Source organism: Arachis hypogaea, chromosome 8, assembly GCF_003086295.3.
Source record: "Arachis hypogaea cultivar Tifrunner chromosome 8, arahy.Tifrunner.gnm2.J5K5, whole genome shotgun sequence".
Taxonomy (NCBI): Eukaryota; Viridiplantae; Streptophyta; class Magnoliopsida; order Fabales; family Fabaceae; genus Arachis; species Arachis hypogaea.
The window spans coordinates 37455678-37472101 of record NC_092043.1 but is presented as its reverse complement, the minus strand read 5'-3'; the positions used below and the strand labels follow the sequence as shown (position 1 = coordinate 37472101).

Below are 16424 nucleotides of genomic sequence, written 5' to 3'. Positions count from 1 at the left end.
ACCACTTACCACAGTTGACAAGCTTGGTCGTCTATCATCTGAACTTCTTTGTAGCTACCCGTTCGTACATAATTAATTTTATACCAGTATTTTTACTCGATCATAATAATATTACAAGAATCTAAATTTTTTAAAATTATGGTTTATTTTATTCTAATAGTATAAATTATACATATCACAAAAAATTTATAAAATCAAACTATTTTTACAAAAAAAAATCGTAGATTACAAAAGTCTCTGACTAAAAAAATTAAGATATCTATAGATAAAAAATCAATTAATAAATTTTTTAGTTATTATTTTATATAAAAAAATTTAATTTTTTATTAATAATTAATTTTAACATTTATTATCTAAAATTTAAAATAATTTAACGTGTATATTTTTATATTTAATTAGGTGTTAAATTTGTTGCATAAATAGAAATAATTAATTTTTATACTTGTTATTTACAAATAATATTTTTTCTCTCTATATATATAAAAATATAATTAGATATTAGTATAAAAAAATTATACTGATAGTTATAAAATTAATATTTTTTCTCTCTATGTATATAAAAATATAATTAGATATTAGTATAAAAAAATTATACTAATAGTTACAAAATTAACTCAAAATTTATTTTTTTAAAAAATTGAATCTTGATTCTAACTTTTAATTATAACATTAGTATTCTCTCTAAATTATATATAATAAATATTTGAAAGAAGAGAAATAAAAATATAGATTAAAAAGATAAGTGGTGAAAATTTAAAACTAAAAAAGTTAAAAAAAATATGTATATAATAATCATAAAATTTTTTATTTGAATTATATTATTTTGTTAATTTTGTTTTCTATAGAAAGGTAGAAAAAATAGAAAAGAAGAGAAAAGAGAGAAAGATAAAGATGAAGAATGAGAGTAAGAGTGAGAGTTTGTTAATTTTGAAAGAAAAAAATTTATTTTAATTATAATAAAAGAATATCGAATGACATATTTTGATTTGTCAAACTACTAATATAAACTATAAATTATATATAGAGTGAAAATAGTAGAGAAAAATAGCAAAATGGAGAGAGATAGATGAGAGAATTTAGGAAAAAATTTTATTAATTTTGAAAAAAAAATATTTTTTTCAATTTTAATAAGAGAGTGTCATGTAGGGGTGTTCATAAAATAACCAAATTATAGTTAACCGATTAAAAAATTATAACCACATTTTGATTAACCAATTTAATAAAACAATTTTAAAAATCATATCCATATTATTAAAAAGTTCTTAACCAAAACCAAATTTTAAAAATCAGTTTTTAACCGATTAATCAAAATCAAAACCAAATTTTATACAACTCTTGTGTTTAAATTGGATAACCGATTTTTTTATAAAAACTGATTTTTAACCTGTTAAAAATTAATTTTTAAATTTTTTTTAAAAAATCCATTTTTTATGTAAAAAACCGATTTTTTTAAAATTGGTTATTTTTTAAAACTAGTTTTTATTTTTATAACCGGTTGAAAATCGATTTTTGATTTTTCTAACTGGTTAATAACCAGTTTTATCATATAAAACCAATTTGGTTAATTAACCAAATTATATTTCTGGCTAACCCAAAAACAAGTTTGGTTTTTGGATTAACCAAACTATGAACATCCCTAGTTATGTGGTACATTTGATTATTAATTTAAATAGTAATATATGGTATATTTTAATTTTAATTTTAATTTTAATGTAATTAAAAATATTATGTTACAAATTTTGATTGTCAAATTAGTAATTAGTCATTGATATTGATAATGATATATAAAATAGATAAAGTGGTTGAAGGAATGATAGAGATAGAGAAAGAAAAAGAAAGGAGGAGAGAATTCTTTAATTTTGGAGGGAAAGATTTGATTTTAATTATAATGAGGGAGTGACATGTGGCACATTTTGGTTGTAAAATTAGTATAGAGGAGGAAAGAACTCTTTAATTTTGGAAGAAAAGATTTGATTTCAATTGTAATGAGGGAGTGATATGTGACACATTTTGGTTAAAAATTAGTATAGAGGAGGAAAGAATTCTTAATTTTGGAGCAAAAGATTTAATTCTAATTACAATGAGGGAGTGACATGTGGTACATTTTGGTTGTAAAATTAGTAAAGAGGAGAGGAGAATTTTTTAATTTTGGAGGGAAAAATTTGATTCTAATTATAATGAGAAAATGATATGTGACACATTTTGGTTGTAAAATTAGTAAGGAGGAGAGGAGAATTCTTTAATTTTGGAAGAAAAAATTTAATTCTAATTACAATGAAAAAATGATATGTGACACATTTTGGTTGTAAAATTAGAAATATATAATAAAGTATAATAGATTAGCAGCAATTTTAATATAATTTCTGTTTCAGTTTTTTTTTTTATTTTGCACAAATCTTAAAATAATTATTAAATTATATTAAAAATATAAGTAATCAACCAAAAAAAAATTCTAGATGCCACTAGTTTCATTTATAAAAACATTTTGTTAATAAAAGAATAGAAAGTTCTATGGTGGTATTGATTTTGGTGATTAAAAATAACATAAGTTTGACTTATAAGTAAAATATTGATACATGACATAATAAATCTATGACCAACATAATTCTCTTTCTCTTATAAATTCAATGATTATTTTTATAATTATAAAAAAATAAAAAAATAAATAATACTAAAATAATTTTTTAATTATATTTATAATAATTATTTTATTATTGTTAATAAAAGAATAGAAAGTTCTATGGTGGTATTGATTTTGGTGATTAAAAATAACATAAGTTTGACTTATAAGTAAAATATTGATACATGACATAATAAATCTATGACCAACATAATTCTCTTTCTCTTATAAATTCAATGATTATTTTTATAATTATAAAAAAATAAAAAAATAAATAATACTAAAATAATTTTTTAATTATATTTATAATAATTATTTTATTATTATTTTTATTTTTAGAAAATAATTTCTTATAATTATTTTTACTAAAATAAGTTTTTATAATTATTTTTATTTTTTAATTACTTTTTATTATTACTATTTGTAATAATTTCTAAAATAACACCAAAATGATTTTATAAATATTTTTATTATTTTTTAACCAAAATAATTTGTTTATAATTATTTTTTTTGTAATTTTGAGAACCTAACATCAAAATGATATTTTCTCTCTTGGTGTTAGTTTAAAAATAATCATAAGAAATTATAAGAGAGAATATTATTTTGGTGTTAGTTTTTTAAAATTATAAAAAGAAAAAATAATTATAAAAAAATTATTTTGATAAAAATAAAAATAAAAATAATTATAAGAAATTATTTTTTAAAAATAAAAATAATTAAAAAATAATTTTAACGTTATTTTAGAAATTATTAGAAATAATAAAAAGTAAAAATATTGTTTCATACATTTATAAAATATATTTTATAGTAAAACGTATACTCTAATCATCTAATGTAAAGGTTGCTGGTTAATTTGGCTTACTATGATATTATTAATTGACTAATTCTTCCAAAAATTTAGTTATAAATTTAAACTTTCATACGTTGACTAATGAAGTTTCTTTCACCGGTGACTTTGCCATTGACCTCAAGGTAGCCTTTGCTGCAATGCAACCGGCCTCTTTTTTTTTTTAGAAAATTGGTAAAGTTTTGTAAGTGGTCTTTTTTTTAAATTGATACTTAAAAACTGTTAAATAATAATTTAGTCAAATTTATTAAATTATTTAACAATTTTTAACTGTTAATTTTAATTTATATAAAAATAATCCAACATAAGTCTTTTTTTTTTAAATTATATTAAATTAAAGGAAAAGTATATGGAACCAAGAGGTTATTAGCCAAAAACTAAACAAAACTATATTAATCTATCTATTCTATTATATAAAAATCGAATGTCTGCACTTAATGATAGAGCTGACATAGCATGCTCTAAAGAGTGTTTTTCGATTTAATTATTTTAACTCATTCAATACAATTTATTACCATGACTTAATTATATCAGCTAATTGATTTGATTAGATATTTAAATATTAATATAATTTATTATAATATATATTACTTAATTAATTTTATTACATTAATTGTAATTTGTTATATTAGTTAATTAATTTATTCATTTATAAAGTCTAAAATAAAATAAATAATTTATTATTTATTCTAATTAAATTCATTAAATTTAATTATACATTATATACGAATTAATAATAATTTGTAAATCACTTTATATTATATATATATATATATATATTAACAAAATATTATATATGTCTTAATGTGTTAATTAAATATTATATACGCACAGAAAAATAAATACAAAGATGATTTATACAATATTAATAATATTATATTAGTACGGTGATTTTTTTGTTTTGATATCATATAGTATTAATAATGATAATATTATTATATAGTATTATATAAACTTTTTAATATTAGTATAGAAAATTGGAAAATTATTCCTTATGGCAATTATTCTTAGTGTAATAGTGTGTCCCTTATATAGTATTGATAATTGTTGCTTAATTTAAAGTAATTGTATGTTGGTATCTTAAATTTATTTTCAATAATGACCTAAATAGATAAATTTAATTGAATTGAATGATTATATAAAATATTTTATATTATTAATATACTAAAATTAAATTCATTTTTTGATATAGAATTTTATAGGTAAATTTTATATAAAATTAAGTTATTTTTTATTTTATTTATTTATTGTATCTATGTTACTTTATTTAATTTTAAGTAGCGTCATATTTACAATTACCGTCAGTATGCTATGAAAATTAATTTTTTTTATAATTTAAATATCAATGTTTGAATAGAAGGAAGAACAGACTCAGAGAGAGAGAGAGAGAGAGAGAGAGAGAGAGAGAGAGAGAGAGAGAGAGAGAGAGAGAGAGAGAGAGAGAGAGAGAGAGAGAGAGATTTACTTAGAGAAAAGAAACTTGGCATGAGAATGGTGGCGACGGGCTCAACAACGACGGTAACGGGATGAGCAGCGATGATGACATAAGATGTGAATAGTGACGGACTTAGAAAAATTTAGTAACGGGGACAAAAATATAATAAAATTTAGGTATAGATATTTTTTTTGCTTCCCACGATATTCAACAAGTTAAGGACTAATCCGTCATAAATTTGAATTCCATTTAAGAATCTACAATTGGCCGGCAACTAGTTGCTATACATACGAGACAGAATTCGAACCCTCAATACTTATTTAAGCGGACGACTAAGTTGATTACTTGATCAATCTAAATTGGTTTAGATATATTCAAAATTTAAAATTAGAACTATCTAATACATATTGATAAGAACTAGAAATATACACACAATCATTATTATAATATTTAAAATAATAAAAATATAATTTTATACACATATTATAATATTTAAAATAACCAAAAAATATTTATAAGAACCTTTTTTTTATTTTTAACAAGATTAAATATTATTTTTTTATATATATTTTTAAATAATTATTTTACTTAATTGTCAAATCTACTTATTATAATTTTTATAGTATAAATAATTTTTTTAACCAAAATAATTACAGTATATTAATACATAGATAATATATTTTTTTATCTTAAACAATTTTTAAAAAATCACTAATAATTTAAGTTGTATTTAATTAGAAAACTAAGTTTTAATTTAATTATTAATTAATTAACTAATATAATATAATTAATTATCACTAATTTTTTAGTGTATTTATTTATTTTTCATACTAAATCAAATTTAACAATATAATTATTATTATGTGTTAAGTTTAACAAAATATTTTTTAACATAAAATACAAAAGAACTATTTATATTTTATTTTGAGACAAATATAATATAATAAGTGGTATATATGTATATAAGTATTAATTTTTTTTTAAATTTGTGGGGGCAAATGCCCCCTCTATATTAAACGTGAGTTTGTCTCTGGCTGTGAAGGAAGATGGGAGTTGTGAATAGATAAGCGGCGATGGACTCAACAACAACATGACAGGAGCTATGCGATTTTTTTGTGAAGAAGTCAAGAAGAAAGAAGATTTTAGGTGAGGATGATTGAGTTTATCTTGCAAGGGTATAAAGTATAGACTGAAGCTATGAATCATGTGTGATGTGAGGCAAATCCTAATTTCTAAAAAGTGTTTATATGTATATATTCGGGGTGGGTACACCCTAAACCCGACGATACCTGTCTTGAGCAAAATCTGCCCCGATTCGGATCAAGTTATTACCATTTTCATTCGGGTATAGACGGATTGGGTACCTGCGTATTCTAACTACGTATTGATACTCCTTTTATTAAGGGTTTATCGCTAGCCAATGGATTGCTATATACACAAGGCGAGATTCTAACTTCTAATAGTTGTTTAAACGGACGAGTGAAATGATCACTTAACAAACTCAAATTGATTAAGATAAATACTAATTATTTTTAATATTTTAATATTAAAAATTTTGAGAATTTGATTTTAATTATAACTTTATAAAATATTTATAATAATAATTACTATATATATTATTTAATTTTTTAATAAAATTTTTAATATAATTTTATGTATTATCCCGTACAAAGTATGGGAACATACACTAGTTTATATTAATAATTAATTTAAAATTTTTTAAATATAAAATTTAAAAAATTTAAAATTGATTAAGTAAACTTAATTAATACCTATAAAAATCTTTATCTTCTCTCCACATTAATCTACCCACCTCCAACAATCACATACACAGATCTCTTTCTCTCACCGTTAGACCCTCTCCGCCTTCCCACCGTGACCCACTCCTCTTTTATCACCGACATCTGACTCGTCGAATTCGCCACCATCAACAAAAATCGCATCCCTTTCGTAAACCAGATGTATTATCGGAGTTGCTAAAACTTATCTTCACTGAAATATGGTTGTCCATTCTATGACTATGTACTCAAATTGAAAACCTCTGTTTCATGGAGCACTTTGATCAGTGCCTACGGTCTTCATGGATGTGGTGACCAAGCATTGCAACTTTTTCATGAAATGGTATTCAAACAAGCGAGTGCAGATTGTAATTCAATTAATTTTAGAGCACTATGCATGCCTAATTGATCTTCTTGAAAAGAAATATATAAAAAAACATTCATTTAATATGAAAAAAAACATCCTAATACTTAACAAAATAAATATTCAGTTATATTTTAGTAAAAATAATTAAATATTTATAAAATAAAAAAAAATTATGAAATTCTTAAAGAGATAGAGACATTTACATTTGCAATACAAAAAAATTCAAAAAATATATAAAAGAACATCCATTTAATATGAAAAGAAACATTCTGATACTTGATAGAAAAAACATCTATATATATTAATCCATAGAGATTTTGGATTCACCAAAAGTATTTGACTGTTTCTAGCATTATTCTAAACTAAATTATGTTGAAAAACAGAGTCAATGAAATACTCGCTAGCAATTCTCACGAGTCTATAAAATAATACTAGTAAGACACACATTGCCATACAACAATAACATGGGAATCGTCTCTTTCTCACTCTCTTCCTTCTGCCGTTTCTTCATTGTGCTTACAATAATCATACTTGCTCATTTGTTCATCCTGCTTTCCACTCAAATTACCCCAGGTACGCATGCATGATTGAGAGCACACCCCACCACACATCTATGTATATTCATTCTAGGTGTATACATATAAAAAGCCATAATTATTATTAATTTTATTTTTTTTCCATGTGGCTTTTGCAGTATTTTCAAGGAGGACACCTCCCTTCTCTCCTCCATCTCCTACCACCAACAGCGGACCAGGTCAAACTCCCGCGACACATGATTAATTTTACTTATCAGTTTAAACTTTTAAAAGACATTATTTATAGCAATCTTGGTTTCAAGAGATACTTCCTTAGTTAGTATGTAGATGAAGATTCAGGATGCATATGTATATAAATAACGTGAGCCTACTATTATTATTAGAATTGTAAGTTCTAAATGTATTACATATAAGTTTAATCAATTTTGAGACTTGTCCAGTCTTACTAATGATGAAACCTCTGCATCCTAAACTATTGCAAAGTATGAAACCTCTGCATACTACACATGTCCAGTCTCACTAACAGAAATAGTGTATCTCTTGCAAAAGAATCTGCAATAATGTTATTCAACAACAAAAGGTAAATCACTAAAATTGCACAAAAATTATTTTGTTGTCGACACAAATGTTCTCAAATTATATTATCGACTAAAATATTTTTAAATTATTTAAAAACGTGACAGAAATGCACATTTATAAACTTAAACGTTATATATATGTTAACGGAAAAGGTAATGCGCCAAACGAAGCTTTTTATGTGGCAAGTGAAATTTTGAGATTGGTAAATGAGTCACATCACAGTTTTTTGTTAATTGAACAAGTATTTGTTTACAAGTTAATATTTTTAACATGTTTTAAATTACTTGAGAACGTTTTTATCGATAACAAAATTCTGAATATTTTTGTTAACACTAAAATATTTGGAATGATTTTTTTGTAGTTCACCCTCAATAAAATGATGGACAGGTACAATTGGAATAAGGTAATTATGCCTTCCGTTCGGCTGTTTACATTTTCAATTGTACATGTGATCATGAAAACAGAGTTTCATCAATATTTTAATAATCTTGTTTATTACAAGAAGAATGGAATCTATATTAATTATGATCTACCAAAGCTAGATGGTATATTAGGTTAAAGCATAGAGTGAAGAAGATGAATGCCTAGTAGTTATGGAACTAAACTAAAATAAATGTTGTTATTACATAAAAAATTAAACCGAATCTCTTAAGCAATCAACAATTACCAAAATGGGTCAAAAAACAAAATAAATGATAAAATATATATATATTTTTTTGAAATTTATTAAAAATATCTCAAAATTTTATTTTATTTTAATTTTGTCTCAAAAATTTTTAATTTGCCTCAAATACACTTTTAGTGGCTAATTTTTTTAAAAAAATTATGACTAATTAACTAATAATTTCATAAAAACAACTTTTAACACAAGTAAATCAAACATAATTATTATAATTTTTGAAAATTTAATTGTTAAGAATATATTTGGTGTAAATTAAAAACTTTTAGAATAATATTGAAACAAAATAAAATTTAAAAGTATATTTAAAACTTTTAACAAATTTTATTGACAAAAAATAATTTTCCTAACTACTACATCACCATGTGTATTTCTCTTCGTGTGCAGCCTCACTCTCCGACCACCCAATCACCTCTGTTTTCTTAGGAAGGTGAAGTCGAAATAATGAACAGGGGAAGTGAAGAATAGAAAAAGAGAAAAATTGAATCTTGTTGAAAATAAGTTGTTACAATGAGTTGAAAAGGCCCATGTTATAATTCTTTTCTTGTAATCAAACATGAGATAATTCTAAAGGGGGAGAATTCCCTGCGATGTCTTTGGAGTTTGGACTTGAAAGTGTTGTCTACATCCGTGTTACTGTGTTATATATTGGTTGAGAATGTTACTTTAGATAAGATATGAAGTTATAAAGCACGAGATTGTTGGATACGACAAAAATAATAACCATACACGCGGGGGAGTGAGTGGGAAGTGGAAAGTGGGATTTTCAGTCTGAAAAAATTTAGGAGCCAGAAATTTTATTAAATTTTGGCTAATATATAACCAACAAAAGAAGAGTGAGTAATCCCATATTATTGGATGAAATCTTACACCATTAAAAATATCATTAATAGCTATTTAATAGCTATAAATCACAAAAGTTGCTAACCCCTAATACTTCTCTTGCAGTCTTGCCAAAAACCATGATACAGCTAAAGAAAGTTTGGTGATTTGAACACTTTTTATTTTTTAAATGAATGTAAAAATTGTGTTTTACAAAAAAAGTGAATCAAAATGATGTAATACGAAGATATGATCATCGAAGATATATATATATATATATATATATATATATATATATATATATATATATATATATCATGCAATGCAAGAACCAACATAAATACATACATTACCACATAAAGTCTACATATTTTTTTGTAAAATCTCAGATACGTCATCACTAAATTATTTAGCTATTGCGACGCTTTTATTACGTTGTATATTCTATAATTGAATTTATGAAAACGAATAAAATTCATGACTAAATTAACAGAGGTTCTTAGACACCCTAAACTTGTTATTACAAAATGACTTAATTTTTGTGACAACTATATCATGTTGTCACTAAAAATAATGCACGGCCACGTTTCATGACAAACATACATAAAAATCATGGCAAAACTATAATAATTTAACTTTTAAATGATGGGTTTTGTGTTGTCACTAAATTTCTTGTCACAAAAAATGATGCTTCTTATAGTGTGTGTGTTGTGCGATAATCAATTCTATAAGGAATACTAACATACTCTACCGCGGATTGACATCGCTAACTGTAAGATGATTAACTGATGATAGTAGTTTATCATTCCTTGAGGAAGAAGAATCACCAAAATCCACATCTCTCTCAATAAAGAACCCTGGCTTCTTTGGTTGAGGCAATGGCCCTTCACTACTTAGCATCATAAGCACATCGGACATGCTTGGCCGGTCTTCTGGTCTTCGTTGAACACATAATAAACCTACATGAATTAATCTTATCACTTCTTCTCGTGAATCAATCGAGTCTTTAATCATTACATCCACCATTTCTAAGCACTTGCCTTCAGCGAAAAGTGTCCATGCCTATATATACATTTAGTTATGAGTTAATTCGTTGACTACAATCGACTAATTACACAAATAGATTATGCTATTTAGATGGAAATTGCAAATAAACTTCAAGGGAAACAAACCAACAACTTATGCTTACATGACCGAGAAGATTAAGGTGGTGATCCACATGGGTGAATCCTCTATTTCTCTTTCCACTGACTATTTCTAATACCAGTACACCAAAACTATAGACATCGGATTTCGTTGAGTACAGTCCGTCAATAATGTATTCAGGTGACAAATAGCCACTGTATGTTATGCAGCATCAAACATATATAATTTAAAATCAAGGAAAATCATAATATTAGTTGTTTGTTAGCAATATAGAATCAATGACTTACTAAGTTCCAGCGATATGGCTTGTGTTATCTTCATTTTCATTTCCTACGAAACTTCTTGCTAGTCCAAAGTCTGAGATTTTGGGATTCAATTCGTCATCTAACAGAATATTTCCAGCCTTAAGATCTCTGTGAATAATTCTATGCCTTGAATCATGATGAAGATAGAGAAGACCTTTGACAATTCCATTTATTATAAAAAAACGCTTACGCCAGTCTAATAGTTTTCCTCTTTCGCAATCTATTTGAAAAAAAAAAAGGAAAAAAAGTGAGTTGGACCTAGATAAAAAGTTCTAAATTATATGAGAGAGACAATAAACAATGATGAGCCGAATTTTAGATCAGATTTCAATTAGTGTTAGTAGATAGCTTTTTAACTTTCTTAATCAATAAAAATGAAGTCATATGTGTTGCCAGACTTAATTCAAGTTATTGACTTAACTAAATATTGTGACATACATAAATAAAGTGAAAATTCAGGTACAATCAATTTTACGTAAAATTGATAATTGAGAGCTCTTAAATGACTTAAATAATTTGACTAAATTTTTATCTAATCATTCTTAGTTATCAACTTCACGTAAGGTTTATTGCACCTAAATTTCCACACATAAATAAATATATCTAATTACCTAAACTAGACTATAATCATTCAATAAATTGATGCTGAGAATGGTTTTATGAGAATCAAACCGAATATGAAGAAGTCCAAGCTTTTGTTGCGCATAAATTCATAAACCAACAATCTTTCTTCTTCTTGAATACAGAATCCTAATAGCTTCACTAAATTTCTATGCTGAAGTTTGGCAATGTGCATAGCTTCATTTTTAAACTCTTGGAGTCTTCGACTTGAATTTCGTGAAAGCTTCTTGACAGCTATTTCTTGTCCATCTTTTAAAATACCCTAGAAATTATAACCATTTATAAGTTATAAAATCTTTCTATATATTTAAGCAGAATAAGTGACAAAAGGGCTAAGAATTTCCTCGTTGATAGAAGGAATCAAATTTCCAAAATATGCATATCAGTTTTATAGACTGGGGATGCTCCTGTAAAGACGCAGAAAACGTCTTTTTTTAAAGATATTTTTTAATAATTAAAATTTAACACATATAATCACTTAAATTATATTATTTTTGTTAAAATTAGGTCAGACAAATTAGTTTGACCGAAAAATAGTGAATTAAATTTTGAATCCGTCTAAATTAATATTATTTTTTATAAAAAATGACTTAAATACTCTTATTATATATATTAATTTTGAGAATTCTAAATTCTAGCAATTTTCTTCTCTATCGTTATAGAGTTAGAATTTAAAGTTTTCAAAATTAATATATATATATATAATTGTACTAATTTTTTATAAAAAAATATTAATTTATACTGATTTAAAATTTAATTTATTAATTTTTTTGCTAAACTGATTTGTCCGGTCTAATTTTAATAAAAATAATACAATTTAATTGATTATATGTGTTAAATTTTAATTTTTAAAAAATATCTTAAAAAAAAAAGACGTTTTTGATGTTTTTATCTAAGTGACTCCCTTATAGATTTGCACCCATTATAAATATTATAAGGCAAAATATTGAACCCACCAAATAAATCGGGAATGATTCTAGCAATAAAATATAAGACCAACAACATAATCAAATAGTTTCATGGCACTTTCAATGATTGAACACTGACATAATAAGTAAAAGTAATAAAGAATATTTTTATGTTGTATTATAGGCTAAAGGCATTGTATATTTATTTCAGACATTACCTTATAAACTGATCCAGAACCACCTTTTCCAAGTATGTTGTCAGCAGAAAAATTATTGGTTGCAGAAATAATTGTGGACATATCAAACAACGGTAATTCTATTTCTTCGTTATGGTGACCACTTACTGTACCTGCAGTGTAACATATGGTGTAGTGTAAATAAAAATGAAATATATAATTGAATAGATCATGCACAGTGTTCTCTTCACTAAAACATTTTGCTCTACCTAAAATATAGAAAGAATAGGGCTAGCCACATTACCGTTTTGCCATTGCTCGTTAGCCAACATCTTACAGAAAAGTGGACTCACTATGATTCAAATATTTGTGATAATTAAATTTCTTTTTTGTTGAATTACCTTTTTCATTTCATTTTATTTTCTTAAACAAACTGACTTTCACATTGAAAAGAAAAATAAAAAATAAAAATATTTTAAAATAAAATCACATATATAGGCAAAAACTAGCAAAGCACAACAGACAAAGTCAACTTGAAGGCCCTTAAAGTAATTATGGTCTACTTGTCTGCTGAGATGATGAATTCAACGAGACATATTTATGGGAGATTCTTGTAGGAAAATGTGAGGTGGTTACTGTCCTAAATTCGAAATACAACTCTTCTTAAAATTAGAGTTACATTTTTTTTACAGGTGTTATTCAAAAGAATTATAAAATAATGAAAAAATATTACTTTAATAAGGTATATATATATATAAGGTGTTTATACTACAGCAGTTTAAGGTGGTGTTTTAAAAAATATTACTATTAAAATAAATAATATTATTTTATTATTTCACAAATGTTTTATATATATTTAATTACGTATTGTTATATAAAAAAATAATTATCTTCTATACTAAACACATGTATAATCATTAAAAAAATAAATATAATTAAAAAATTATGTAAAATATTTTATACTATCAGTGTATTAAAATTAAATACGCACTTTCTCTAATATATATATATATATATATATTGAATTTTAGTATATTTATGTTTATGGTAATTACAATGATTATGAAATATTGTTAAAATTAAAGTCACGTTTTTTTTTATATATTTTGATAGCATTTTTAGTAATATTTTCTAAAAAAACGTTGCTAAATTATAAAAAAATTACTTTAATTTTAACACTTTTTAAAATACTATAACCATCGTAACAATATAATCACCGTAGTACATGCATATTAGAATCGGTCATTCTAGTATGACTATGTTATGGTAACTAGCTACCATGACTATAATGTTTTAAAAAGTGTGGTCAAAATTAAAGTAACATTTTTTTATTATTAAACAACACTTTTTAAAAAGTGTTACTTAAAAAATATATGACTTTAATTTTAAAAACACACTTATATAATCACCATAGGATACTAGAATTCATATATATATAAAGTCACACATTCATACAGGCGAACCAAAATGGAAGATAAAAGTCGCAATATTTATTTTGGATAAATATAGTATATAACATTTCCAAGAATGACACAGTAATAATCTAATAATACTTACCTTTTTTCTGTAACGTCCATTTATAAATGAGAATGGAGAGCACGAATAAGGCCAAAAATCCGAACGACAGTACACAACTTATGATGATAGTCTTTTTCTTCTGGATTCTGGACTTGCGCGATTTACTTTCTTGAATAGTTTCTAAAAAATGTGTTGTTGAAAGAAAAGTTAAAAAGTTATAAGATAATACAGTTACAACAAAAAAAAAAATAATAATAAATAATAAGTATCTAAAGAAAAAAACAGAGGCATATATATAGTTATATACACACCTAATTCCGTAGCAGCCATTCTTATATAGATATTTTGGAGAGACGGAGTCAACTCTTCCATATCATTAAGATTTCCAAACCATAGCAAACACCCATTCTCCCCTTTACTTATATCTAAAGCTGCATAAGCTGTACAAGAACAATTGTTCAAACACAAACCCCTACAATCTTCAAGGCTAATGCTTCTATTACACCATGATTTTTCCGTGTCTGGTATTTTCAAGTCCGAATGCTTCAAAAACCCATCTCCATGGCAATTCAACGAAGTTCTCCTAACACAATCGCTATACGAATCTTGCTCGTTACTTGGTATAAATCCATCCAAGCAATCGCACATAGGGTTACTATTGCTATTACAACGAGAATAAGACCCACACGTTGCGTGGTAGTCGCAAGAATCTCCAGGCTTTTTTGAAATGGTGATCCAAGATGATTCCTCATTACTCCATGTTGCCCGACGGCAGATTCCATCGGTTTCTAACACCAATTTATGAGGAGCTACACTGTTGATAAGCTCATAAGTAGCATATTCTTCTTCCTCGTTGGAAACATAGTTATATTTAACTATGGAGGTTTTTTTAGCCACCGCTGCTTGTCCGCTAAATTGAACGCCGTTCCATGATCCGATGCGAACGCTTTTGGTTGCGCCGTCTCGGATCATAAGCTGTGGACATCCATCTATATCAAGTTGTAAACTATATCTACCGTAAGATGGATCATTAGAGTTGTTCCATGATCTTAGGTACCGGTTTAGACCTGTAACCAAATTTCTCCCTAGCTTTTGTCCAGGTAGCATTGTATCGGATGGATAGTCAAAACTCTGCCACAAAAAATTTTTGTTGTCATCATCACCTTTGCTTCTCTCACGCACTACAAGATTTCCTGAATTCAGAAGCTTTGCAATTGGATCCTGTGTTGCTGATGAAGTTGTATTAGAGGACCAGATGGTGACATTATTGTTGTTACGATCAAGAAGAACTAAGATTCCGTTGTCGATGACCTTCAGGACCCCCGATAAGTTTGTTAAGGGCTTGTTTCTGTTGGCAACCCATACGATACTCTGTTTTGGAACTTTGTTATACCAAATTCCGACATACCTATTCTTAGAAGTTCCAGGGCTAAAAAACCCTAGTGCAAAGGTTTCATCAGCTGAAACTATGGTCTCACCATTATCGCGCAGAAATTGTACTCTATCAATTGTGTCTCTTGCAATAGAGACTGCTACATTGTTCACGAGAGAAAGGCACAGTAGCAACATGCTAAAACCTTCCATATTTTCTTCTTCACTTTGTTAATATCACCTGTATGTGAAACCGCATAGCAATTTACTTCTTAGGGAAATGTTGAGTGACTGTTTCTTTTACTTTTTTTTCTTGTATTTGAGTGAATGCTAAAAGTATTTTTTTAAAGATATTTTTTAATAATTAAAATTATATATATATATAATCGATTAAATTGTATTATTTTTGTTAAAATTAGACTAGATAAATTAATTTAATCAAAAAATCGATAAACTAAACTTTGAACCGATTTAAATTAATATTCTTTTTTATAGAAACTGATTATAATACTCTTATTATAAAAATTGACTAAAATTCTCTTATTTTATATATATATATATTAATTTTAAAATTTCTGAATCCTAACCTTATAACAACATAGAGAAAAGAAAAGGATTAGGATTTAGAGTTCTCAAAATATATATAATAAAAGTATTTTAGTCATTTTCTATAATAAGGTATTATAGTTATTTTTTATGAAAAAAATATTAATTTA

The 16424-nt window shown here is 25.4% G+C and overlaps 1 protein-coding gene across 1 annotated transcript; it reads right to left on the bottom strand.

The window, feature by feature from the left end:
* Window positions 1-10410: 10410 nt before the first annotated feature.
* LOC112705340 (G-type lectin S-receptor-like serine/threonine-protein kinase At4g27290) lies at window positions 10411-15921 on the bottom strand. Its single transcript, XM_025756173.2, has 6 exons — window positions 14649-15921; window positions 12862-12992; window positions 11787-11997; window positions 11097-11334; window positions 10853-11003; window positions 10411-10725 (listed from the first exon to the last, which is right to left on the bottom strand). The coding sequence occupies exons 1-6, from the start codon at window positions 15919-15921 to the stop codon at window positions 10411-10413; spliced, it is 2319 nt and encodes a 772-aa protein (XP_025611958.2).
* Window positions 15922-16424: the final 503 nt, after the last annotated feature.

What these genes read in the sequence shown, in the direction of transcription:
- LOC112705340 (XM_025756173.2), bottom strand. Translation starts at nt 15,921, where the DNA reads ATGGAAGGTTTTAGCATGTTGCTACTGTGCCTTTCTCTCGTGAACAAT. An exon ending in CTTGGACTTCTTCATATTCG is followed by an intron (nt 11,335 to 11,786) that starts GTTTGATTCTCA and finishes TTTTTCAAATAG; the next exon opens with ATTGCGAAAGAGGAAAACTA. An exon ending in ACCTTAATCTTCTCGGTCAT is followed by an intron (nt 10,726 to 10,852) that starts GTAAGCATAAGT and finishes ATGTATATATAG; the next exon opens with GCATGGACACTTTTCGCTGA.